General features: G+C 49.0%; 1 protein-coding gene across 1 annotated transcript in view; it reads left to right on the top strand.

The window, feature by feature from the left end:
* Window positions 1–26568, top strand: part of FAM184B (family with sequence similarity 184 member B) — a 105026-nt gene that overhangs the window by 72496 nt on the left and 5962 nt on the right. Inside the window, 8 exon segments of the mRNA XM_047798452.1 lie at window positions 3121–3227; window positions 9667–9796; window positions 11151–11363; window positions 16147–16300; window positions 19571–19731; window positions 21665–21843; window positions 23340–23486; window positions 26178–26295. Coding sequence (XP_047654408.1) covers window positions 3121–3227; window positions 9667–9796; window positions 11151–11363; window positions 16147–16300; window positions 19571–19731; window positions 21665–21843; window positions 23340–23486; window positions 26178–26295 — 1209 coding nt within the window.

Here is a 26568-nt window from a genome sequence, read left to right as displayed (position 1 = left end):
AAATACATTTAAGGCTATAAATTTCCAAGTGTATGTTCTTGGTTGTATCCCAGAATTCTGAAGTTTATCTCATTGTTTAAATCCTGCTTTCTTACTGTTTTCTAATTTTATTATATTGTCATGAGGTAACTTGGTCTGTAGAATGTTAGCACTCTGAACTCTGTTGAAAGATTTGCTTTGCTGGGGTTTCTGTTGTGACTCAGTGGTAATGAATCTGACCAGCATCCATGAGGACGCAGGTTCAATCCTTGGCCTCACTCAGGGGTTAAGGATCTGGCATTGCTGTGAGCCATGGTGTAAGTCGAAGACTTAGCTCAGATCTGGCATTGCTGTGTCTGTGGTGTAGGCTGGCAGCTGCACCTCTGATTCAACCCCTTGCCTGGGAACCCCTAGGCCGTGGGTGTGGCCCTAAAAGACAAAAAAAAAAAAAAAAAGATTTGCTTCGTAGTTTGCTATGAGGTCAGTTTTAAAAAATATTTCCTATGTTATAGCAAAAAAAAAAAAAGCGTATATTCTCAGTTTGGTTGTTAAAGGCTATATATTTGAACTCTAGTTCTGTGATACAGTCACTGCATGACCTTGGGCCACAAGGCCTCAGTTTCATCACCTTAAAATGGGACGATACCCACCTCCTAGAGATGAGGGTCTGGCGCACACCAAGCATCATGTGTTGGCAGTGATTACTCTTCTCTTTTAACTATTAGGTTTGGCTCGGTAATCGTGTCCAGATCTTCCATGCCCTAGCTCATTTTGTGTTAGAGTTAGATATTAAAATCTCTGGTTATAGTTACACATTTGCCCATTTCTTCCTACATGTCTGAACATGGTGCCTTCTGTTTTCAGGCTCTGTTGTTAGGTGCCACCAGGTTCAGTCGTGGAGCGTGTTAGTGGATGGGGCCTTTTACCAGGATGGAGGTGTTCCCGGTGAACTGAGCCACTTCGTGTTTACTGCGATTCCTGGCACCGTTAGGATTGATTTGGCCAACATCTTTGGTGCTTTCTATTTACCAGAATTTCCCTGTACGCTTCCATTTTCCTTTTGAAACCTGGGCCTAATTCCCTTTGATCTTCATGTAGGTATTTATGTTGTGGTATCATGCTGTTCTCATTTTTGGCGGTTGTTCTACCGTTGCTGTGCAGCCTCCCCCACATTATGCAGAACATGTTGTATAACAGGTGTCTCACGAAGTTCTTTGCTTCGACTCTGATATTTGCTTCTGGACTTAATAAGAATTGGTGATCTCCAGGATACTTTCGTACCCCAAATACCTGAAAGTGCAAAGCAAAAGTGAGCTTTTCAGCCTCAGGTCCAGTGGCTGTAGACAGGTCAGTGACATTTTTGAACATGCACAGCAAGGAACCAAATTCACTGGGCCCTGCAACCAGCACATGTCATTCAACTGGAACTCAGTGTCCAGTTATCAACCCTGAAGAGAAAGGATTCAGGCAATGGAAAATGGCCATCTGAACATTCTTAGTTACTGGCTGTAGGATTTATACTCATTTGAAATCTGTGTCTGGGATTCCATTTACCTTCATTTATATTCTAGGAAGGGAAGGAAAAAACATTCCTATAATTAATACAAAGCAGAAAAACTTGTCTTTTGTTTATTACTGTGTCCCTGGAATCATGCCTGGCATGTAATAACTTTTTGTGAACAATTAATAGTACCAAAATAACTGTTATGGGAACTTGGAGAAGAAAGAATGTAGCAGACTGCCCTCTGTATTTGCAACAAGAGATTGTGAAGTCTTCATGGAGCAAGTGACAGTTGAGTAGGGCTTTGAAGGATAAGTAAGACCTGGAGATTAAAGAAGGTATCAGTTAGGGTTTGAAAGATAAGTAAGATTTGGAGATTAAAGGTGTCAGGGTTTGATCGGAGAAACTGATTACTAGAAATGATATAGCGTATGGGATGCATTTTAGGAAATAACCTGGCCTCATGGTGGGAGCCAGTGAAATACTTTATATCAACTCTTGCTCCTGAACCTGGTGTGGGGCGTGAAGTGGGCCTGCAGCAGGGCGAGCAGTCAGAATGAAAGGACAGACGTGGAAAGAAGAGCAAAGACAGATGCAGCCCCTGAAACTGAACTTGAACAGTGTTGGTTTCAGAGGCTGACGAGGCTCCAGCTTTGACAATATGGGTGACTCGTTAGAGGGTCTAGCAGGAGAGCCGCCAAAGTACCCAGTCCACTAAGTGGAGCAGATGTGTGACAGTGTGTGTGAGCTCCAGCCACACCTGGTGCCTGCAACAAGCATCCCGCATAGAAAGATAATGGCCACAGCTTCGGGTCCATATACAGCATTGTGCAGAGTCAGGTGGCTCAGAATATTCATAGAAGGGCATCCTGGGAAATGTAGTTCTGACCTAAGTACAATGACCCAGAACACATCACCCCAGGAAGGAAGACGAGGGCTTAGACTGAATGGCCGTTGAAGGCAGAATGGCCCCTTCTCTAAGAGGCCGTCATTGTCAGGTGCCCTGGACAGGTCCCCAGGGCAGAGGTGGGCAGTCACGTCCCAAATGCCACCTCCCCCCTGATTCTTTGGACACTGCAGCTTGCAGCAATGCCGGATTCTTAATCCACTGAGTGAGGCCAGGGATCAAACCTGCGTCCTCATGGATCTAGTCAAGTTCTGAACCCACTGAACCACAGTGGGAACTCCAGGTTCCATGTTTTCTGATCCCGTGTGATGGGATGTAACAGACTGCCCTCTGTAAAATGGGTTTAATTATAATACCAGTTGCTTATACTCACAGACTAGTGGCTGTTGCTGGCACTGTTCTCTGATCCCCACAACAGCCCCAGGGTCAGATCCCCGGACCACATTTCACTTCCATCCTTGCTGATGGGGGCCTTGGGCATGCTTTAGTTTCATCAGCTGGATGACAGGCTTGGTAGATCGGAGAGCAGGATAAGGGATAAGGGCTGACACTGGTCCTAAGCCAGGCACCGTGCTGGGCACTGAATCATCCCAGGCCTTGGTTGCAGGCTTGTGAGCTGAGCGCTCACGGTGGATTGCAGGGGGCTCTTTCTCCTCTGCTCTCTGGTTTGATGAACCACAAGTTGACTCAGGGAGCTGTACTTAGTCTCTTCTTGCAACTGTTTTTGCCTTAGGATCCGTGCTTGAAGTCGAATGAACCTTCTCAGACTCTGCCCAGAGGAGAGGAGTATCCAGATAAGGTAGCAGCTGGAGAAGGAACCAGCAGCGACAAGGAGGAAAGGTACAGGAGGACAGGCAGACTTCCGAGGGCTCCAGTGAAGGACTCGGACCGGGAAGGATTCATTCATTCATTCATTCATTCATTCTGTCCTCAAGTATTTACCCCTGCCTCCTGCATGATGCTTAGGGAGAGAGCAGACTTGTCTTGTATCCCTCCAGTACAGCCATGGGCTTTATTTAACTGTCACACCAACCCAGAGAGGTCACTTTATTAGATTAAGAACCTGAAACTCAAACAGGTTAATAGGTGCCCAAAATTCAGACAGACCTGCACTGGCCCCAAACCTCTGCTCCCTCTTCTTCCCTGTTCTTTGACTAAGTAAGGGAGCTGAGGGAGCTTTGTCACCAAGGGGAAATCTCCCACCTTTATCACCTGTATTAGTCACTTTTGCTGCTATGACAAACGTTCCCCAAATTTCAGTGATTTCATAGGTCTGTTATCTTTATTCTTGGCTCTGTCACGTTGGTGCTGGCTTTATATGAACTTGGATCCTGGCTGAGAGTCAGATGTTACTCTTCTGCCCCAAACCATGGGTAGAATTTAAGTCTTCTCAGATGCTTTCTCCTTATGGGACTGGGACTGATGAATGAGCCTCTCTCTAGGGCATGCTGGTGTCATGGTAGAGGGAAAAAAACTCAGGAAAGCTGGTGGACACATGCAAGGCTACTTAGAGCCTACCCTCAGAACAGCAATTTCTCATTTCTGCCCACATTCCGTTGGTCAAGCAAGTCACATGACCAAAACTAATATCCCTGGGTGAAGAAGCGTATCCTCGCCACATGTCTTAGTTAGCTTGGACTGCTATTTAAAAATGCCATAGGAGTTCCCGTTGTGGCGCAGTGGTTAACGAATCCGACTAGGAACCATGAGGTTGCGGGTTTGGTCCCTGCCCTTGCTCAGTGGGTTAAGGATCCGGCATTGCCGTGAGCTGTGGTGTAGGTTGCAGACGCGGCTTGGATCCAGCGTTGCTGTGGCTCTGGCGTAGGCTGGTGGCTGCAGCTCCGATTCTACCCCTAGCCTGGGAATCTCCATATGCCGCGGGAGCGGCCCAAGAAATAGCAAAAAGACCAAAAAAAAAAAAATGCCATAGACAAAGTGGTCTAAACAACAGAAGTTCATTCCGCACGGTTCTGGGGGCTGGGAAGTCCAAGATCAAGGTGCTGGGCCATTCAGTTCCTGGAGAGATTTCTCTTCTTGGTTGCACGGGGCCCTCTTCTTGCAGTGCCCTCGCAAGGAGAGGAGAGGGCGGCAGACGGTGTGGGGGGAGGTCTCTCCTGTGTTTCTTCTTGTGGTGGCACTAATCCCTCCGTGAGGGCTCCACTCTCATGAGCTAACTACCTCCCAACAGCCTCATTTCCAAATACCATCACATTGGGGATTAGGGCATCAACGTATGGATTTGGGGAGAAACAGTTCAATCCATAGTACCACTCAAGGCAGACGAAGGGGAGAGTGACTATTTGCAGAATAGGGTGTTCCCATGGTGGCTCGGTGGTTAATGAATCCGACTAGGAACCATGAAGTTGCAGGTTTGATCCCTGGCCTCGCTCAGTGAGTTAAGGATCCAGTGTTGCCGTGAGCTGTGGTGTGGGTCAAAGATGTGACTCGGATCCTGCGTTACTGTGGCTGTGGTGTAGGCTGGTGGCTACAACTCCGATTAGACCCCTAGCCTGGGAACTTCCATATGCCACAGGAGGGGCCCTAGAGAAGACAGAGAGACCAAAAAAAAAAAAAAAAAATTTTACATAATAGTAACAGTCTGTCACATAGTGAATCTGGGTCCATCCCAGCCCTGTCTTTTGAGAATGTTTCCCAGGTGATTCTGGACCCACCACAGTTATAATCCACTGCTTTGTACTAATGAACAGCTGTGTGGGGTCCTGACAGATGACATGGTAGCCATGAGCCCACCTGGCAGCTCTCCAAGTAGTTGGTTGTCATAGTCCATTTGGGTTTTTGAGCAAAATTCTGTAGACTGGGTGGCTTATATATATATATATTTTTTTTTTGGCTTTTTTTTAGGGCCACATCTGCGGCATATGGAGGTTTCCAAGCTAGGGGTCAAGCTGGAACTGGAGCTGCCAGCCTACACCACAGCCACAGCAACACCAGATCCCAGCCCTATCTGCAGTCTACACCACAGCTCACAGCAACGCTGGATCTTTAACCTGCTGAGCGAGGCCAAGGATCAAACCTGTGTGTCCTCATGGATGCTAGTCAGATTCATTTCCACTGAGCCATGACGGAAGCCCCCCACAGTGCTTCTTTATAAAGCCACTAATCCCATTCATGAGAGCTTCACCCTCATGACCTCATCACCTTCCAAAGGCCTCATTTCTTAATACCCTAAGAGTGGGCAGTAGGGTTCATCATAGGAGTTTTGAGGGGACAGAAACATTCAGAATACAGCACTGAGTAAGCAGAGCCCACACGCCTAAATCCCATCCATGGCAGTGGCAGCTACCCTGTAGTCCAGTGAACCCTCCAGTTAATAATACTTCCACAGCGCCCTCCAGATTCTGTCTCCAGATCTATGAAGTCTGTAACCAGAGCAGTTAAAGAGGACAGACTCTGGAGTCAGGCCTCCAGACTAAATCCTGGTACTGTCACTTACCACTGGCAGCCACAAATCTTGTCCTGGTTAAAACTCACAATTCCAAAGGGAAGGAAATCATCTTTATCGTGAAAATACTGGCAGGGATTTCAAAGAGATTTCCCAGAGGCCCAGCTTGGGTCACAATATGCAGAGAAGGACCGTGTTCTTCGGAAGGAAGCATGAGTTGAATCCCACCATCATCCCGCATTTGCTCCTGCCTCTCTGCCTGGGGACAGTGCCAACCACCGCACAGAGAAGTGGAGGCAAGCTGAGCTGAGGAGGAAGATATCCAGACTTAGAGCTGTGAAGACAGCTGGAATTTGTAAGGTAGGGCACCAGAAGAGAGGGCAGAAATCTCTGAGAGTTTTCCATAGGTCCTTGCCAGGAGCTTGAGTAATATGTACCAGATGAGACTCTGTGAGGAGTGTGCTGCTGCCATGGTGCTGAGAAAAATGGAGGTTCCAGAGGTGAAGCAGGGCTGGAAGACATTGGAGTCCCAGCGCAGCCAGAATAAAATTCCTTTCTGGAAGTTCCTGTCATGGGTCAGCAGAAACGAATCTGACTAGCATCCATGAGGACGTAGGTTCAGTCCCTGGCCTCGATTGATGGGTTAAGCATCCGGCGTTGCCGTGAGCTGTGGTGTAGGTCGCAGATGCGGCTTGGATCCGGTGTTGCTGTGGCTGTGGTGTAGGTTGGTGGCTAGAGCTCTGATTTGAACCCTAGCCTGGGAACCTCCATATGCCTCGGGTGTGGCCCTAAAAAGAAAAAATAATAAATACATAAATAAATAATGCTAAAACAATGGACTCCAAATGGAAATTTATAATTTAGATCCCTGCTTCATATTGTATGCAAAAACTAACTAGCTAACTAACTAGCTAGCTAACTAACTAACTGGACCGGTTACATAAGGGGACAGTTGACATCTCATGAATACTGATAACAATTGATTTCTCAGCCTTCCAGCCCCATTTTCATATGAATGCTAGAAAACTATGGAGCAGTATCATGAAAGTACCAAAAGGAAAAAAAAAAAAAAAAAAGATCCAAGTCCAAATTTTAAATCCAGTGAAAATGTCCTTCAAAAATGAAAGTGAAATAAAACATTTTCAGCTATATAAAAGCTAAGAGAATTCTTCACCAGCCAAGCTGCAATATGATAAACAGTAATGGAATTTATTAAAGCTGAAAGGAAATGATACCAAGTTTAAACTTACATCTATAGAAGAAAAGGAAGAACATCAGAAATGGTAAAGGTACAGGTAAACATAAGAAATTACTGTCTTTCCTTCTCCTAATTTCCCAAGAGACATCTAGCTGATGATAATCATAAACACTGTGGAGTTTATAATACATGTAGTTTAATAATATATGACCACACTAGTACAAAAGACAAGGATGGAATTAATGGAATTACACTGTTATAAGGGAATGGTATTTTATATGAAGAGGTACAATATTAATTCTGAGTAGACTCTGATAAGTTAAGGATGCAAATTATAATCCATTAGCAACATAAAACATCAGTACAAAGACGAGCTTAAAAATCCAATAAAAGAACTGAAATGGAATCCTAAAAATTTTTCAGGTAGGAAGGCAGAAAGGGAAGAACAGAAGAACAGAGAAAGGCTTGGGCAAATAGAAAACCAATAGAAAGATGTGGATGGAAACCCAGTCATTTTGATAATTACAATGTAAATGAAACAAAGACATCATCTAAGTGAAAGATATTGCCTGAGATAATAAAAAGGCAAGACAGCGTAAAGTAACCTACATGTAACTAAATACTACTCAGCAGCAGAAAGTATGAACTACTGACATTCACAAAAGCGTGGTTGAATAGCAAAGGCGTTTCTTAGGGCACAAGGAGCCAGACCCAGAAGAGGAAGTACCACGTGATTCTGTTTGTGTGATGCTTAAGATCAGGCAAAGCTAATCTTTGATAATGGAAATCAAAGCGTTGGCTGCCTGTGGCTGGGGGCATTGACTGGAAGAGCCTGTTAGGGAAGCTTTTGAGTGAATGAAACGGTTCTATATTCGGTTGAAGGGCTGGTTTTATGGTTGTGTCTATTGTTCAAACTTACTGAATTGTACACATGAGGTCAGTGCATGTCACTATTGTAAAGTTTACCTCAATAAAACATTGCAAAAAAGTAATAACTGAGCCCTGGGACAAAGTCCAGTCGCCTTCCCAGAGAGAGTTTACCTGTTCTCCAAGCCAGTAGTGTCACCTGTCATTCTTGCTCTAGGCTGCTTCACTGCTGGTCGCCTCTGTGGTCTCCTAACCCTCGGTTTGTTTCACATCCAAAGCTCAGACCAAGGTATCCCCCTGTTATTGTTCCTTAAATATGGTTATGTTTAGCACGTCTTCCAAAAACTTGAGGACAGCCGAGGAGAATTCAGATGTGGAAGAAACCTTCTCTCTCGGTGAAATGTTTGGTTCGTTCTTTATGTGATTATCATTATGTGCCAGATACAAGGTTAAGCAGTTTTTAGATATTTAACTCTATTAATCTTTGCAACAGTCCGTGTCAAAGTACAGTGATTAACCCCATGCTGCAGATGAGGAAACCCAGAGAGTTTAAAGAGCTCGGCCAAGGTCATGTACCCAGGGTCATGGAGCTGGCATTTGAACCTGGCAATCTGGCTCTAGTGTCCATGCGCTTAACGTGTTGCTGTGCTGCTCTAAGCATCCCGCCCTTCCTTTTAGGGGTCTCCAGTGACTGTCTGTGTTGCTGGGCCTCCTCACCTCTGCCAAGCCAGAGTCCCCCTTCTCATGGCCTCTCTTCACAGGCAGGGCTCTAACTTCTTACGCTCTGGTTCTCTGGCCTGATGTCCTTACCAGGGGAGACAAAACAGCACTGGCATCTCAGCAGTCTCTGCAGAGGTGACAGCCGTGTGGCATCTTTTACAGTGTTAAACAGGATAAGTACTTCACTTTACAATCTCAGCCAATCACCTTGGAATTTTTCAGCTGGTTTAAAACCTTAGGACGGGGTACCGCAAAGTCTCGTCCAAAAATATTTGTCAGCATCTCTTCTAGAATGAAGAAATTACAGTAGCTTTAAAGCAGCATCGTCTTACTCCTGCCGCATACACATAAAGGCCATGTGTCATCCTCCTAGTTATACTTGGGAACAGCCAGTAAAAGCCTGAATGTGCTTTGAAAAAGGTAAAGTACTCTATTCAAGTAAAGCATCCTTGTCTCATTTTCTTCCATATGAAGGAAGAGCTGTGAAATTAGACCATGAGAGACCTCTCCTTTTGAAGCCCCAAGGACACCATGTGTGTAACTCTGAGCTCTCAGTCATTTGGACAGTTCATCATTTATTAAGCACCCCCCTAAAACACATATTGGGTGGTTCTAGTTGAATCTTGAAAATATCCCAAGTTCAAGAGCACTGAGGATTTGTCACACTGCCTTTTTTTTTTTTTTCAATTTCATTTTTTTCTTTTAAGGCAGCACCTGCAGCATATGGAAGTTCCCGGACTAAGGGCTGAATTGGAGTTGCAGCTGCTGGCTTATGCCACAACCACAGCAAGACCAGATCCGAGCTGCATCTTCAACCTACGCTGCAGCTCATGGCAACACCGTGTCCTTAACCCACTGAGTGAGGCCAGGGGTTGAACCCTCATCCTTATGGGTTCTTAACTAGTCAGGTTCTTAACCTGCTGAGCCACAATGGGAACTCTGCTTTTTAAAATGCAAGTAAGATGTCTCTCATCCCACTAGCCGCCTTAGAAGCTCCTTCCTCTTATCCCGAATGGCTGAGATGTTATCAGGGTGGTCGTGTCATTTCCAGCCTAGGAGCTTTGGTGATTTTGGCCTCCATCTCTTCAAAGGATCGAAGTGCCCCTCAAAGAGGGAGGTGACCTGCAGCCTCCACTGGGCCCTTTGCCGAAGGAGAAGACACTGGACCTTGAGTGTCTGCAGGAGGAGTGGCAGAGCCAGAAAACCAGACTACAAGCCCAGGTAGAGGGACAGCTGCGGTGGGGAGGTGCCCTCATGCCCTGTGAAACCCTGCCTCTTCCTCATCCTTGCAGATGAAAATGCATACAGGGCCTGATTCCCATCCCAAGCTGGGGGGAATTCCCAGGCCCGGGTGAGATGGAATTCTTGGTTCCGTTTGTTCATTCATTCAACACCTCCTGTGATTCATGAGCACCTGGTATGAGCCAGGAACTCTCCTAGGGGCTTGGATACCTTCAGTGAACAAACCAAAGTCCTGCAGCAACTTGTATTTTAGCAGAGAAGGTGGGTACAGACAGTAAATACTAGATATAAGACCTAAGCAAAGCACATGGTTTATTAGAAGATGTTAAATGCTTCGGGAAAAAGGAAGAGCGGAGCAGGATAAAGGAGACTGGGAGGCTACCTGGTGATGATGATGGGTTTAATGCCAGATGGAGTTGGCAGGGAGAGCTTCCATAAAGAAGGCGAGATTTGGGGAGTTCTCATCATGGCTCAGCGACAACAAATCTGACTAGGACCCATGAGGATTCAGCTTCGATCCCTGGCCTCACTCAGTGGGTTAAGGATCTGACATTGCTGTGAACTGTGGTGTAGGTTGCAGGCGTGGCTTGGATCTGGCGTGGCTGTGGCTGTAGGGCAGGCTGGCAGCTGCAGCTCCAATTCAACCTCTAGCCTGGGAACCTCCATAAGCCATGGGTGTGGCCCTAAAAAGCAAAAACAAAAAGAAGAAAGAAAGCGAGTTTGGGCACTCGGGGCACACAAGGGAGGCTGCCGTATAGATGTCTGGAGGGTTTTCTGGTCTCCCTCTTGATTTTTCTTGTATAGCATATGTCCCAGCCCTTCTTCCCTGGCATCTGTGGCTCTAGCGGAGAAAGCGCCAGGAGGGCGGCCTTTCTCAGTTGCTTAAGACTTGCAGCTCCCACCCTCTCAGAGTTCCCAGGGAGAGAGAAGGCTCAGCTGGGCTGCAGAGCCATTCGGAAAGCTTTTATTTCTAGGAGTTCCCATTGTGGCACAGTGGAAATGAATCCGACTAGTAACTATGAGGTTGCGGGTTCGATCCCTGGCCTTGCTCAGTGGGTTAATGATCCAGCGTTGACATGAGCTGTGGTGTAGGTTCCAGATACGGCTCAGATCCTGCGTTGCTGTGGCTGTGGTGTAGGCCAGCAGCTACAGCTCTGAACGACCCCTAGCCCGGGAACCTCCGTATGCCTCTGGTGTGTCCCTAAAAAGCAAAATAAAGAAAGAAAGACAAGTAAAGAAAAAGAAAAGAAAAGAAAAGAAAGCTTTAATGTCTAAAGAAAATCCCCAGCAGGGAGAGGGGCCAGGCCTGAGGGCAGGATGCCCTGGTGGGCAGGTCTCTCAGATGCAGCAGGCTCTGGAGCAGTGCGCCAGCAGCTACCGGGAGGACCTGCGGGAACTCAAGCAGCTCTCAGACCAAGAGCGAGAGCAGCTGCAGCGCGAGCTCCAGGAGACGGTTCAGCAGAACCAGGCTGCGAGAGCTCAGCTCGAGGCTTCCCACCAGCGAGCCCTCCGCGTGCTTGAGAAAGCCAAAAACCAGGAACTCAAGGTAAGGATGCTAGTGGTGACTCCACCATCCCTGAGCAGTCGCGCGCTAGCACCTGCTGTGGTAGCTTTTACGTTATTTCCGGTCCTCACAATCGTCTTATCATCATGGTTATCATAGTCCTTTTTTTCTGGATGGGGAAAGAGGCTCTGAGAGGTTCTATAACTTGCTTGGGTCACACAGCTAGCAAGTGGCAAGGATTCAGACTCAGATCTGTTGAGCTTCTGGTACTGCTTTTCCCCAGCTGCATGTGACCTTGATAGGGTAAGAAGGATTTTCTTTCAGGACTCTGGCAATCTCTGGCATGATGAGTGCTGAGAAGCCAGGCTTAAAAAAGGGAAGGGCAACCCAATGATGAGAAAGACGAGCTCAGGAGTTCCCGTCGTGGCTCAGTGGAAACAAATCTGACTAGTATCCATGACGATGCAGGTTCCATCCCTGGCCTTGCTAGGTGGGTTCAGTGCATTGCCATGAACTGTGGTGTTGGCTGCAGACAAGGCTTGGAACCCGAGTTGCTGTGGCTTTGGCATAGGCCAGCAGCTACAGCTCCAATTTGACCCCTAGCCTGGGAACCTCCATATGCCGTGGGCGCGGCTCTAAAAAGACAAAGAAAAAAGAAAAAAAAAAGAAAGGCAAGCTCAGTGGAAAAGACCTGAAGGGTTTGGAAAGCAGCGATGAGATGGTCAAGCCCGTGGCCACGAGTAATCAGCAGGGAGGTTCAAGCACGTTGCGCCTGTCGCCTCTACCTTCTGTTTTCTCAGTCCTTCCCTCCCCGCTCTCTCTGGACGAGGCTCCTACTGTGACTGCCACAGACAACACCCTGTTCTATCTCTGTCACATCAGGCTTCACTAACTAATTCCTTCTTTTATACCATCAAATCCGCCAAACTGGAAGCTTCTCAAGGCCAGGAACCATCTCTACCTGTTCATCACTGAATCCTCTCCCAGCTCATAGCAGCAATGTATGGGTCTCACTGAATTAAAGTCTCAAGTGTAATTTCCCTTCTATAAATTGGGGGTATTGATACCTGCTTCATGGAGATGTCAAGATGATTGAGTGAAAAAAAAAAACATGGGATTTCTGGTTTTCAAGGTGGCAGCATATTCTTGAATTCTTTCCTATTGAAGACGCTCTAAAAAGCAATAAAGACACACAGCAGAGGCCCTTTGTGTTCAGATGAAGCTGGGAGACATCTGTGTCCTTGAACCACCACACGTGAGGACAGGGCACAAAGTATATGACCTTGCATAGCAGAGAAGCTCAAACCAAAGTGCCCGAAGACAGAGAATGATGAGAACCACGCTGAAAACAGAGCTCAGAGAAGCTAGGAATTGGAGTCACCGGTTAGACAGAAGGCAGGAGTGGCTGAGAAGGTGGGGGTGACTCTCCCAGCAGCCCAGATTCCCAGCTCACTCAGCACAGTCAAGCAGTTACCCCTCTCTTATTTAAGGACAAGAGATGGGGGCAGGGGGACAAATCCCTGGATAAACTAAACCAGAGAGACGCTGAATTATGAAATACGTAGGTTGAAGATTGGCTCTGATCTGGTACCGTAGTGGCTATGGCATAGGCTGGCAGCTGCAGGTCCAATTCGACCCCTCGCCTGGGAACTCTCATATGCCATGGTTGTGGCCCTACAAAAAGAAAAGAAAAAAGAAATGAGACGATGCATGTGGCCTGCTGGCACTTAGTAGGTATTCGGAAGCTGTGAGTTCCCTTTCTTCTTTCACTCTCTGAAATGTTTTTCCAACGTGCCTTGCAGTTTCCAAGCGCTCAGGCTGCCTAGATTCCCAGGTTATTAGCTGCTGGGTCATGCTGGCCTCTGCATTGGCCTGAGCTTTGCCCTCTGGGCTGTAGACCTCAGTCCCCTGCAGGAGGCAGAGGAAGCCCAGGGGCCTGGCCCACCTGCAGGGGAGGAGCTCCAGGGGCTCCGATCGATTGGAGAAGGAGGATCTGAGGCCTGGCTGTGGGGGTGGGAGAGGGTGCCCTGCCCACTCGGGTTACCCTGCAGTTCCGAGCCCCAGTCCCTGGTGACCCTGGCACCACACGCACGGGGTCTTCATCGCTGGCTCCAGTCTTCACGGGATGGTTCCAAGATGAGACCAGAGAGTCAGGATGCAGTTCTCCTCTGAGATAGCAGACCTAGGGTCATGCCTAATACAGGATAGTGATTAAGAGCGGGATGCCTGGGTTCAAATCGTGGAATAGGAGCTTAGGCTTCCTTGCACCTCAGGTTCCTCAGTCATAAAAAGACAGCAAATGGTATGTACCCTATAGGACCGTTGAGGGCATCAAAAGAGATAATCCATGTAAAGCCCTTAGAACAGTGCCTGGCTGAGTAGGAGCTTGTCCTAGTCTGTTCGGGCAGCTCTTACAGAATAATAAAGGCTAAGTGGCTTATAAACAACATAAATTGATTTCCCACAGTTCTGGAGGCTGGAAATCCAAGACCAAGACACCAACAGATTCGGGGTCTATTGAGAGCCCACTTCCTGGCTCATAGATGGGCATCTTCTCACTGCAGCCTCACGTGGCAGAGGGGAAAGGGGGCTCTCTCTGGGGTCTCTTGTATAAGGACACTAATCCCATTCATGAGGACTCCACCCTCATGACCGAAGCACCTCCCAAAGGCCCCACCTCCTAATAGCATCAACGTCTGAATTTTGGTAGAGGGAGGTATAGGGGCACAAACACTCAGCATAGCAGAACTCAGTTTTTAAAAGATCCCCTCTTGGAGCTCCCTTTGTGGCTCAGTGGTAGTGACAAAAGACAAAAATACATAAATAAATAATTTAAAAGACAAAATAAATCAAGCAATCCACTCTTCTTATTCACTCATTGATTCTGCGGGTTGCTTTTTAGGGCTACACCTGTGGCATATGCAGGTTCCCAGGCTAGGGATTGGATTGGAGCTGTAGCCACCAGCCTACCCCACAGCCACAGAAACGTCAGATCTGAGCCTCATCTGCAACCTACTCCGCAGCTCACGACAAGGCCAAATCCTTAACCCACTGAGGGAGGCTAGGGATGGAACCTGTGTCTTCATGGTTACTAATCAGATTCACTTCCGTCATAGCCACGACGGGAACTCCCTCTGCAGGTATTTATTGAGCATTTTGAGCTCCTGTCGTGGCGAGCTCCGGAGATAACACCATCTGCTTTTGTGGAGCTCACCGCTGGGGGAAAGGCAGGCGCTCAAACAGGTTGCTCTAATTCCGTGAGTCTGAGCCACAGCATAGCTGCCCCATATGTGGGGAGCACAAGGAAAGGAGACTTTATATAGAATGGAGCGTGGAGAGGTTGGGGGTGAGGCCTTAGGAGGCCTCAGACCAGAGCAAGACAAACAACAAGAGGCTGGAGCAATTCACCAAGGATGAGCGTCTGACTTAATATAAAGTCTGGCCACTAAACCTTGTGTGGTCCTTCACTGTCAAGGGCTTCCGAGCAGGCAGGGCTCATCTGAAGAGGCCAAGTCACAAATAGTTCAGCTCCATCTTTTTAAAACCTTTGCTTCAATCCCTTTATTCCCGTTTCCTTGGGGATAAAAATGTCACCAGTTGGAGTTCTCTGAGGCTTGCAACAAGTGCAAGGAGAGTATCAGAGAGTATGAAAAAATGCAAGACTTTTCTTGAAGTTCCCATTGTGGCGCAGTGGAAACGAATCTGACTAGGAACCATGAAGTTGCGGGTTCGATCCCTGGCCTTACTGAGTGGCGTTAAGGATCCCGTGTGGCCGTGAGCTGTGGTGTAGGTTGCAGACACGGCTTGGATCTGGCATTGCTATGGCTCTGACATAGGCCAGCAGCAACAGCTCTGATTAGACCCATAGCCTGGGAACCTCCATATACTGCAGGTGTGGCCCTAAAAAGACAAAAAAAAAAAAAGCAAGACTTTTCTGTCTTATTAAACTCCCCAGGGGATGCTTGAGTTTTCCATGGGAGGAATGAGACTCTTTCTCCCCATTTGCTGAAGGAAGAGCAAAGCAAGGTAGCTGTCTCCTCTGCTCACCCGTATCAGGAGCCTCAGCATTTGGTGCAGTGCTATGTCTTGTAGTTCCCAAAGGCTGCGTGAGGGCTTGGGGGGCCCTGGACTCCCCCGCCCATGGGTCACAATCCTGCCTCCACCGCTACCACTCTTTACTCAGGGCACTTCACCTTTCTGAGCTTGTTTCTTCCTGATCCTGCATCTTTTCTGTGTGACCTTGGGAAAGCTAGTTCCTCTCTCCCAGCCTCAGTTTCCTCCCCTAAAAAGTGGTACCTGTTAATTGGCATTTTCTGTTGCAAAAATAGAAGGTATTAGTTTCTTATGGCTGCTGTAACAGATTACCACAAACTTGGTGGCTGAACACAAGAAAATTGTTATCTAACACTTCTGGAGGTCAGAAGTCAAGGTGTTGGCATGGCCCCTTCCAAAAGCTCTAGGGGAGAATCTGTTTTTTTGTTTGTTTTTTTCCTAGTCCTGTGTGTCTCTCTTGCTTGCTTTCTCCCTCCCCGACCTCCTAGCACCAAATCCTCAATGATTGGCTCGGTTTGAAACAGGCGTGCACCCTGGTTCAATCAGCTGTGAACAGGAGTTAGGTTTACATAGCACAAAATGGCTGCTGTGGCCAAGCCATTGCTGTCATCCCAGGCAGGTGGGGGAGCATCTGCTGTAGTCTGATGAGCCCTCCCCTGGGGAGTGGCGAGTACCCAGGGGGGCCTGACACAGAGGAAGAGCTAGGCAGAGGGGACAGGTCTCCCCCTCTGTGCCCACTGTCATGCCCCCCTCCTCCCACTTTTGCCCACAGGCCACAGAGGAGCGCTTGAAGAAGGAATCCAGCCACAGCCTCCAGATCCAGCACCAAGCACATCGGCTGGAGCTGCAGGCCTTGGAGGAGAAGGCACGGCAAGAGCTCCAGGGGGCGCTGGAGAGGATGCAGGCTCAGCAGGCGCTGCTGCTAGGTACACAGCCAGCCATGCACAGGCCAGGGCCCATGTGCAGAAACGAGGGGCAGCTGAGGAATATGGGGCAGGGCACTCTCAGCCTCATTTTCCTTTTCTGCAAAACAGAGTTGCACTTGTGCCTACATCATAGCGGGGTGGTATGCATTTGATGAGATTAATATAAAAGGCTTAGCTTGTAACATGAGCCCGGAGCGTGTATCATTATCACCATCATTGTCATGGTCACTGATCATAAGCCTGATCGCTGAGCCTTCCTGAGAGTTTTGTGACACGGCCTCAGACTTTCTTTTCTGTCCTGACAATGTCTGCAGACTTGGGGACTTAGGCTCCCAGGCTCTTACAGTTTCCTCTGCCTCCTTTCCCTGCCCCCATAGTATCCCCAGCACAAAACTCACCTCCTCTTCAGTTTCCATAGCAAAAAAAAACCTGTCACACGAAGCATTCTGGAAGTTTCCAGAGGCAGCCAAGATCTCCAGAGCCAAATTGCCTGGGCTTGCAGCCCAGCTCCGGTGCTCACTAGCTGTGTGACCTTGGGCAAGTTGCTTAACTGCTCTGTGACTCCGTTGCTCATCCGTGGAATGGAAATAGTCATAGTGTCCACCTCACTGGGCTGTTAGAATTATGCAGGTGCGTAGGAAGTCCCTAGACTAGAGCCTGGGACCCAGTAAATGTTACGTGCATGTTCACCGTTATTGTTTCCGGGTATTCTCATACCACACGGCTGACTCTAGGGGCCTCTCTCCTATTCCGTAGGTCATCTCTCTCCCTCATTTTCTCCTTTACTCTCATCTTCTTTCTCCCTCTTCAGAGCAAGACAGGTGCCTCGCATTAAAGGCCATATTGGCCTTTAAAAATTTTTTTTAAACCCAGACAGGGCTCTCCTTAAGAGAATTCTGGGAAGAGCAGTTTCTTCAGTTCTGTAGGTGAATGCGCTCTACCTGCTGCCCGGTTGAGTTTTCATTAGACGGTACATCTTGTTCACTGCGCATCAGCACGTCAACCCTGCCCATTTCTGGAGGAAGTGGTGTGGGGAGCAGGAAAGAGATGTCCCAGTTAGCAGCCCCCCTGGAATGGAGGTGGCCATGTGGGAAATGCCAAAGTGAGCAGCAGCTGAAGGAAACGCATCACACAAGATAAACTCCAGGTTGCACCACATGTTCAGGAATGAGACTCCTTGGGTTCAAATCAGGCTGGATACCCCTGGAGATTCCAGCGCCCCACAGCTCCTGTCCCTGCTGTCCCTTCCCTGACCCCTCTGATCCCACAGCAGCTGGGTCCTTACCTGGATGAAAGATTTAGGAAGGACCCTGGGGACATACTGGGGTGCTTTGTGGACTCTAGAATAATGATAGCAAATTGTAGACTTTGTGGGTGGCATTGGGAGCATGGACCATGACCGGGTGATATTAGAAATTCCTGCTCCCACTTACTCCTATTCCACCATCTGTGTGAGACACACCTCACCTACAGTACAAGTCAGTGTGTGAGGGGCAAGGAGAGCGAGTGTCCACCAGATTGCCTGACAAACTGGGTTGGGGACTCAGACATGCTGGATGTATAGGTGGATGGGCAGGTGGGTAGATGGATGGATGGGTATGTAGATGCATAAATGGATGGATGGATGGGCGGGCAAATGGATAGATGGGTGGCTAGGTAAATGGACAGGTGTGTAGATGAGTGGAAAGATGGATGGATGTGTGCATGATGGATGCATGGATGGATGGGTGTATAGATGGCTGGATCGATGGATTGATGGATTGCTGGATGGATAGATGGGCAGATAGGTAGATAGGTGGATATGTAGATGGATGGATGGATGGATGGATGGGTGGATGGATGAACAGATGTGTAAATGGATGGGTGTGTAGATGGTGGATGAATGGATGGTTGAATGGGTAGATAGATGGTGGGAAAGTATGAGAAGCACGAGGCAGGTAATGAATGGACCCTCTGTACATGCTTTGCTAAAGGGTTTTATTACACACATTTCTGTGATAAAGGATTTCAGAAATTGGATTATGTTTGGACTTTTTTAAATAAGAAGCTGTAGAAATTACTCTATTAAAATCCTAGAGAGGCAGGAAGATGATGATGTAAATTTTTCAACATGGTAGCATCAGAATACATGAAGTTGTATATGTGCTTCAATACTTTCCCTTTCAGAGAAGCTTAAAAACTTTATGGGAAATCTTTTACAACTGATACACTTTCACAGTATCATTAATTCCCAGTCTAAGCATCATTTATTTATTTTACAAATATACGTTGAGTACTTGCTCCATATTAAGGCCTGTACTGGGTATCTTATGGCTTATAGGATTATTGGAACAATGTTTCAAAAGTAATTTGCAATAGATAAAATATAAAGTCTCAGAAGTCCATAATAGAAAATCAAGTATCACATTTACTAGCACTTGAAAATCATCCTCTCTTTAAAAATTAATAGCTCACTGAATAGTGTCTATCAGAAAATATTCTTTTTGAAATGATTGTTTTCTTTGCCTTTTGAGCACATACTGGGAAGTGTTACACTCTCAGAAATCACCTACCTTTCTCAGAGGCGAAATTGGAGTTTCTGGCTGCCCCGGTCCCTGAGTTGCAGAGAGCATGTACATTTCTCCTGGGTGGCTTTCATCACGATACCGCTGGGATGACGTGCCATCTCCAGCTGCCACAGTCCAGCCCAGACCTCACGTCCATGAGCGGGAGAACCTATGAATGTTTTATCTCCATACAAGTTGGCAATAGTGTCAACATTTCCGATGTGAGAACCACACCCCTAGAAGAGGCCACTGGGTCATTTGTTAATTCCCTGTTCTTCTTGGTTTTCTGATTTGGTGCCGAGGCCAGGTGTTGCCCTAGGGTTCAGCTCTGGGTTCAGGATGGCCCACCCTGATCTGCCACCCATCGTAACCAAGGCAACAGTGGCTAAGCAGGTGGTCCCCTGGGGAGTGTCGAATCCTGATCTGTTGCCTCCTAGCTGTGTGGCTCTGGGCTGCTTACTCAGCCTCTCTGAAGCTCTATTCCCTCATGATAAAGTAGGAGGGATAATACTGGGTGGGGTGGTTGTAGGGCTTAAGTGAAAACAGTGTTCAAGGGTTTAGCACATTTGGTGCCCTCTACATGGTATTGTTGCTACTGTTCTCTTGCCATAAGTAAGTTCGGGGAGGTGGAACCAGTGCCTTCGGCAGCTAGAGACTTTGGTCCCTGCAGAAGAGATGTTAGCCTCACCGCGCCCCTGACCTTCCTCTGCTCTTCCTTCTACAGAGTCCCTGAGGCAGGAGCTGTCGGAGCAGCGGGCTGCCTGCTCTGAGCACCAGAAAGACTTGGAGATGCTGCAGGCTGAGCGGAGGGCCCCAGGCAGCATGGGCAGGCGGCAGGCCATCACCCAGGATCCAGGGGACAGCGAGGGCCACACCACCGGAGAGGTCAGCGCCCCTACCCTGCCCAGGCCACACCCTTCTCGGAGCATCAAGGAGTGGCTCCGGCTGCTCACTCACTCCCTGTCTGAAGTGGGGAGACCCTCTTCTGCCACAGGCTTGGGGGTACCTTGATGAGCCTGCAGGCTCCCATCTTTGAAAAGCAAAAACAAGTTTTAAGGGCAGCATCTTATTTTTCTGTGGAAGGGGACAGAGAATCCCTCTGCCATGAATGCCAGGCCCACCTGAGGGTTGTGGACAAGATGACACCTGGTCATCCACGTGCCAGCCCTCACCTCCGCTTCACTGGAGGGAAGCCCTGAACCCTCCAGGAGGAACCGCCAGGCCTTGGGTGTATCACCTGCAGAGAAGGCATGTATCCCAAGGAGGATCAGCCCCAGGCCGCAGGAGTGGAAGGGTGGGCAATAGAAGGATGCTTTCCCAAGGATGTTCTATCTGCTGGGACCCCCCGAGGAGCTCCCTGCAATAATCCTCAAATCTGTGCCAGCCAAGGATGCAGGGGGATGCTTTTATTCTGCAGCTTCTCTCTCCCATTGTCAAGAGTGGCTCTACGGGACCTTACCCGTGCTCTTGTGGGTCCTGCATGTGTGAGTGGCAGGTAGTGCCCCAGGGCGTCCCACACCACACAGATGCCAGGGCCAACCTGCTCCCTGTGCAAAGCTGTTTCGTCTTTGTGTGGAATGAACACATGCACAGAGAGCTTCAGACACGTTTGTGTGGACTTGAAAACTGCTTCATTCACTGATCAGGGATTAACCCTGACCCCATTTAAATAAGTCAATCTTTGAATTTCTGTCTGAACCATTGACGTTCAGGGATCATTCAGGGCAGAGCAAGCATTCATTTGGCACCTACTGAATCCCAGCCACTCTCCTAGGTGCTGTAGGATTGGGAAGATGAAGAGGAGAGGGCTCTTTCCTGGAACAGGTCCTGGACTGGTGGAGGAAACAAGCATTGTGTCTAATCTCAACGCAGACAGGACCTGACTCTCAGAGAAGGGGAAGCTCGTGTCTTCTCCTCTGAGGGGTCGAGAAGGTGTCAGTGAGGCAGGAATGATTGGGTGTGGAGGGCACCGTAGCTAAAGAGCCAGGCAAGGACAAATGTGGGCAGTGGATTATAGCTAGGAGCCTCAGTCAGCTAGAATGATTTCTCAGAAGACATAGGAGTTCCCGTTGTGTCTTACCAGTAAGGAATGCCTGCTAGTGTCCATGAGGATGCAGCTTTGATCCCTGGCCTCGCTCAGTAGGTTAAGGATCCGGCATTGCCATGAACTGTGGTGTAGATCATAGACGAGGCTTGGGACCTGGTGTTGCTGTGGCTGTGGTGTAAGCCGGCAACTGCAGCTCTGATTGGACCCCTAGCCTGGGAACTTCATATGCCGCAGGTGTGGCCCTAAAAAGAAAAAGAAAAAAAGAAGAAGAAGTGGTGTTGGGATGTACCCAGACTCACTGTTCAGCCAATATTCACTCTCCCCTTCCTCTGCCCTCTGTGGTGCTGCGGACTGAGTTGGGTCACCCCAAGTTCACACACTGAAGCCCTCATCATCACTGTGATGGAATTTGGAAACAAGACCTTTGGGGGTAATTAGGTTATGGGGGTGAGGCCCTCACAGTGAGATGAGTGTCCTTGTAAATAAGAGACACAAGAGACCTTCCCCTGATCACTCCACACAGGTGGAGTGTTGGGCTTGTTTTGAGCCACATTCTTGGCTCATCAGCATAATTAGACTCTTTGAAGGCTGGGTTTTGTCAGCTCTCAAAGCAGAAAACTTTAAGAGACTAAATGTGGGCTCTAGAATCAGGAGCCTGATTTGGGCTCCAGGCTGGCTGAGCACCAGCTGGGACGTGGCTGCAGCACGTCTGTGGCCCTTGTCTGCCACTGTGCCCCCTGCAAACGGCTCTTGTGACTGCTTTCTCCCCAGGAAGGAGGCTGCCCGGGCCAGGAAGCTCCCCCCAAAGGCAAGGGCGCCGTGGAACAGGAGCCCGGCGACGGATGTGGCCTCTGGGAGGAGAACTCCCAGCTCAAGGAGGCCGTGCAGCGGCTGCAGGCGGAGGTGGAGCAGCACCAGCAGGAGGCGCTGCAGCTCCGAGACCAGCGCAGGTGGAGCTTCCCTTCCTCCCTCCCTTGCTCCCTCCCTCCCCCCCACTGCTCCTAGGTGAACCTCTGGGATCTAAGATTGGGTCGCTCTCTCAGCATCTCCCCAAAGAAAAGACGTTACTCCTTTGACCCATGGAAAGTGTCAGTGGTCTAGGAATTCTGGATCTCAAAACAGCAGAGGATGTGCCGTGAAATAGAGACAGGTCACGCTATTAATGTACAGATCAGGGACCTTATGGTCTCAAACCTAATGATGACAAAAGTATCCTCAAAACCAGCCTTAGGGAGACAGTGCAGTGGAATAGTTCAAGACTCTCAAACTCTTAACTAGCCGTGTGACCTTGGGCACTAACCAACCTCTCCAAGACTGCGCCCTTACCCATAAAAAGTAGAAGTCATGGCCTGCTCTCAGGGCTGTTATAAGATACAATGAAACATGCAAATTTTCGGTAAATTGTGGTGGTAACTTTTATTTCCTAATCCAGGTTGAACAGCCTGTGATCAGTCCTGAATTCAGAGCTTTTTTTTCCATTGCTGGGAGGTTCATAACTACAAACTGAATTTTATTAATACATAAAGGACTTTTCAGGTTATCGTCTTGTTTCTTCTTGAGTGAGCATGGGTAGTTTGTCTCTTGGAGGCACCTGTCCATTTCATCTCAGTGTTGGAATGTCCCAGGCCCCGGCATGAAGGTCAAGTGAAAGCAGGTCTGAGGCTCAGCTGAGAAACAGCCATGAGCCCACCCTGGCCAAGGTGGTCCCTCTCCAGGAGAAGGATAACGTCCACCAAAATATGCATGTGCTTTCTGAGGGTGTCAGACTCCTGAGGCTGGTCTGTGGATCCCTGTGTGCCCCACCCCAAGGTTAAGAAAAATGATAGTTGATGATTTAACACGTGCTTTGTGCCACGGGCTATTCTGGACATGGATGGACATGATTCATCCTTGTAGTAAGTCTGCAAGGTAGCTGCTCCTGTCGGATGGAGACACAGAGTTTGCTGATGTTCACACAGCTGGGAAGTCATGAGGGAGCCAAGGATGGACGCGGACAGCCTGGCTCTAATCGCTCTTCTCCTAATCCCTCTCCCACCCTGCCTCTCCACCCTCGACGAGTGGCCTCCCAGCTTTCGCGTCCCTGTGTTCAGTAATTCTGATAGAGAATCTCAGACTCCAGACCTTCTTGCCTGCCCCAAGTGGGCAGAGCGTTTTCTGGGACTCCTCTCCTGAGCTGTCCTCCACCCCCTTCCCCCGGATGTCTGCCCTTTGTGCTCAGGTCTCCCCTTTGTGGAATGCTGGGGTGGGAGGTCCTGGGAAAGGCTCCCACAAGCTGGGTTTATCCTGGACCCCACAGCCCAGAGACTCCACCCCAGGTCTCTTTCCCACCGTGTCCTGACCTCAGATTGTGCAGACCTCCCAGCAGAGGGGGAGAAAACCCCAGTGCCCTAGAGGTTCAGTCCCTAGAGCCTGGGCAAGCCCAGCCGTGCTTTCATGCCCCTCACAGGCTACTGGAGGAGGATCAGCAAGCCCAGCGGGCCCGGGAGCTGGAGCTGCTGCGCCAGGAACACCGCAAGGAGATGCAGGCCATGGTGGCCGATTTCAGCAGTGCTCAAGCCCGGCTCCAGGCCCGGCTGGCTGCCCTGGAAACCGAGTGAGTGAGGCCGTGGCCCCAGGTTGGGGGGGACTGGTAGATGTATCATTTTGTTAGGGGGACCACTTCATCCCAGTGTCCCCAGCACTCTCCCATCTGAAAGCTGGAAGTGCTGACTTCCAGGAAACCCATCAAGTCCCGGGAAATCTGGGATGGTTGGTCACCTGATGTTTTAGGAGACTGCATTCCCTTCTCAGGCAGGGCCCTGGGAATCTGTAAGGAAGGAGCACTGCCTCTTGGGCTTGGTTTGACCCCCATGCTCAGAAGAAATCAGAAAGATCAGGGCTATGGGTAGTTTTTTGTTTTGGGTTTTTTGTGTGTGTGGTTTTCTTCGGGGGGTGGGGGGTTGTTAGGGCTGCATCTACAGTGTATGGATGTTTCCAGGCTAGGGGTTGAATCGGAGCTGCAGCTGCTGGCCTATACCACAGCCACAGTGAGGTCAGATCTGAGCCATGTCTTTGACTTACACCACAGCCATGGCAATGCCAGATCCAAGCCTCATCTGCGACCTACGCCACAGCTCACGGCAACACCAGATCAAAATTTTTCTTTTCTTTTTCTTCATTTATTTTTTAGGGCTGCAGATGCGGCATATGAAGTTTCCCAGGCTAGGGTCAAATTGGAGCTGCAGCTGCTGGTCTATAGCACAGCTGCAGTAATGCCAGATCTGAGTCGTGTCCTCGACCTATACCACAGCTCATGGCAACGCCAGATCCTTCACCCACTGATCGAGGCCAGGGATTGAACCTGCGTCCTCGTGGATAGTAGTCAGGTTCTTAACCGGCTGAGTCACAATGGGAACTCCATATCAGAGGTAGTTTTTAATGAGCATTTCCCTGTGTTAATTTGCACCATCTCACATTTCATCTTCATGGCAGTTTTTCAAAGTGGAAACTGTTATTGCCATGGACAGATAAAGAAACTAAGGGCCCCTCATGCGTATGTGCATGTGCTCATTTACTCATTCAACGACTATTAATTAAGGGCCTACTGTGTGCCTTGTGCTGTTCCAGGCTCTGCAGTTACAGCATGACTTAAAGACTGCTCTCGTAGCACTCACAAATCCTAACTGGGGATTCTGACAAAGAAATAAACAAAAAAATAAATATTTAGCTTCATATCAGGTAGTGAAAGTGCTAGAAGGAAAACAGGACGAGCATCTAGAGAGTGCCAAGGATGGGCAAGGAGGTGACATTTTAACAAAGAGATGAGGAAACGAGAGCCATCTGGAGGAAGAACGTTCCAAGCAGACAGAACAGCAAGCACAAGGGCCCTGGGGCTGGCTTTAGAGATGGCACAGCCAGAGGGCTTAAGTGGAGTGAGTGGGAGAGTGAATGGCAGAACCTGAGGTTAGTAAGGGAGCTGGGGGGATGGAGGAGGTGCCGCACCGAGCAGGAAGGGGTTCGGGGGTGTTCGGATGGGATGCACTGGGAAGCCCTGGCGAGACTTTGAGCACAGGTCATATGGTCTGATTTACCTTTAAACGGTCACTTCCCGCTGCTGAGAAGAGACGGGGGGATTGAATGGGGTTAGTGAAAGGGAGACCAGGCCAAGCAGCACTAAGTAAATTTAAATGTTACCTGTCTGACCCCTCCCCCCCCCTTTTTTTTCCTTTTTAGGGCCACCCTGGTGGCATGTGGAGGTTCCCAGGCTAGAGGTCAATTGGAGCTGCAGCTACCCGCCTACCCCACAGCCACAGCGATACCAGATCCAAGCTGCATCTGCGAACTACACCACAGCTCAGGCAATGCTGAGTCTTTAACCCACTGAGCCAAGCCAGGGATCGAACCTGTGTCCTTAGTCAGATTCTAGTCAGATTTGTTTCCGCTGAGCCACGACAGGAACTCCACCTGTGTGACCCTTAACTTGTGCTCTTAAAAACTGTCCTCCACTGTCTCCAATACAAAGCAAATCCAAAATACGAAGTGGAAGGTTTTACTGGCTCCCATCTAATGGGTACTTATCATGTGCCAGGCATGCATTATCTCATGGAGTCCTCACACCCCCCCAGCTTCATGCCCATTTTAAAGAAGGAACTGAGGTTCAAGGGGGAAATGCTATGCCCAAGGTTACAGAGCTAGAAGAAGGCAGAGCTGGGATTCGAGCCCAAGTCATCTCGCCCCAAAGTTCTGGCTTCTTATCAACTCGTCAGTAGATCACCTGCAGCTCTCACCCTCTTTCTCCCCATCCTCCGGTGGTTATTTTTCTCCAGCTTGACGCTGAAAGGGCTGTGGGTTCCGGCTGCCCTGCTGCTCTGTGAGGGAACTAGCCCATGCTGTCCTCTCAGCCTGCTGGCAAATGGCATGTGTCTGCATGAGCACAACCTGCTGGCCTCGGCGAGGGGTGGGGATATTTTCCTGCCGGGCCTCTTCTCCCAAACCTCCTGGTTCTTGAAGCCCCAGTGAACATCCCTGTGCACACACGGACCTTTGGCGGTTGGGCCCTGCAGTCCGCTGGGGGAGTTGACAAAAGTCAGACTGGGAGTGTAGCTCCTGGCTCCACCTGGGGCTCTGCAACCAACTCATTGGGTGGCCCTGGGCAAGCTCTCTGGGCCCCGGTTTCCCCTTTGATGGCCAGGGAGTGGCTGGCCGGGCCAAGCACACAGCAGCAGCCTCATCACGTCCGTCTTTTCTCCCTCCTTGGGGTTGAGCTTTTGCCGCACGGAGGCTAACTGATGCCTGCTTGAAACAGACTGAAAGATTCCGGAGAGAAGCCAGGGAAGGGGGCGTCCAGGCCGGAGGATGTTCAGCTCATAGGCCGTTTGCAGACCCGCCTGAAGGAGAGGGAGGAGATCATCAAGCAGCTCACGGTGAGGCCATCAGGGGCATTCAGCTTAGCCTGGCACGTCCCTGGTGCCTGAAGCTTTCATCCTGATAACTATAAAACCACCTTACTAAAGAGTCTTGGTTATTGTTTCCCTGTATAAAATTAAAAAAAAAATGTACTCACTTAAAAAATATAACACAGGAAAGAAGGTGGCAAAAAAAAAAAAAAATCACTGTACTCCTAAGTCCCCCAGCATCTGCCTGGTGTTGGTATTGGTTTGGTTTTTTTTTTTTAACCTGCAGAATTTGGGAAAACC

The sequence above is a fragment of the Phacochoerus africanus genome, chromosome 10, assembly GCF_016906955.1.
Source record: "Phacochoerus africanus isolate WHEZ1 chromosome 10, ROS_Pafr_v1, whole genome shotgun sequence".
Classification (NCBI taxonomy): domain Eukaryota; kingdom Metazoa; phylum Chordata; class Mammalia; order Artiodactyla; family Suidae; genus Phacochoerus; species Phacochoerus africanus.
Note: the sequence above shows the minus strand (reverse complement) of the source record. Positions and strands in the feature narration are given on the sequence as shown.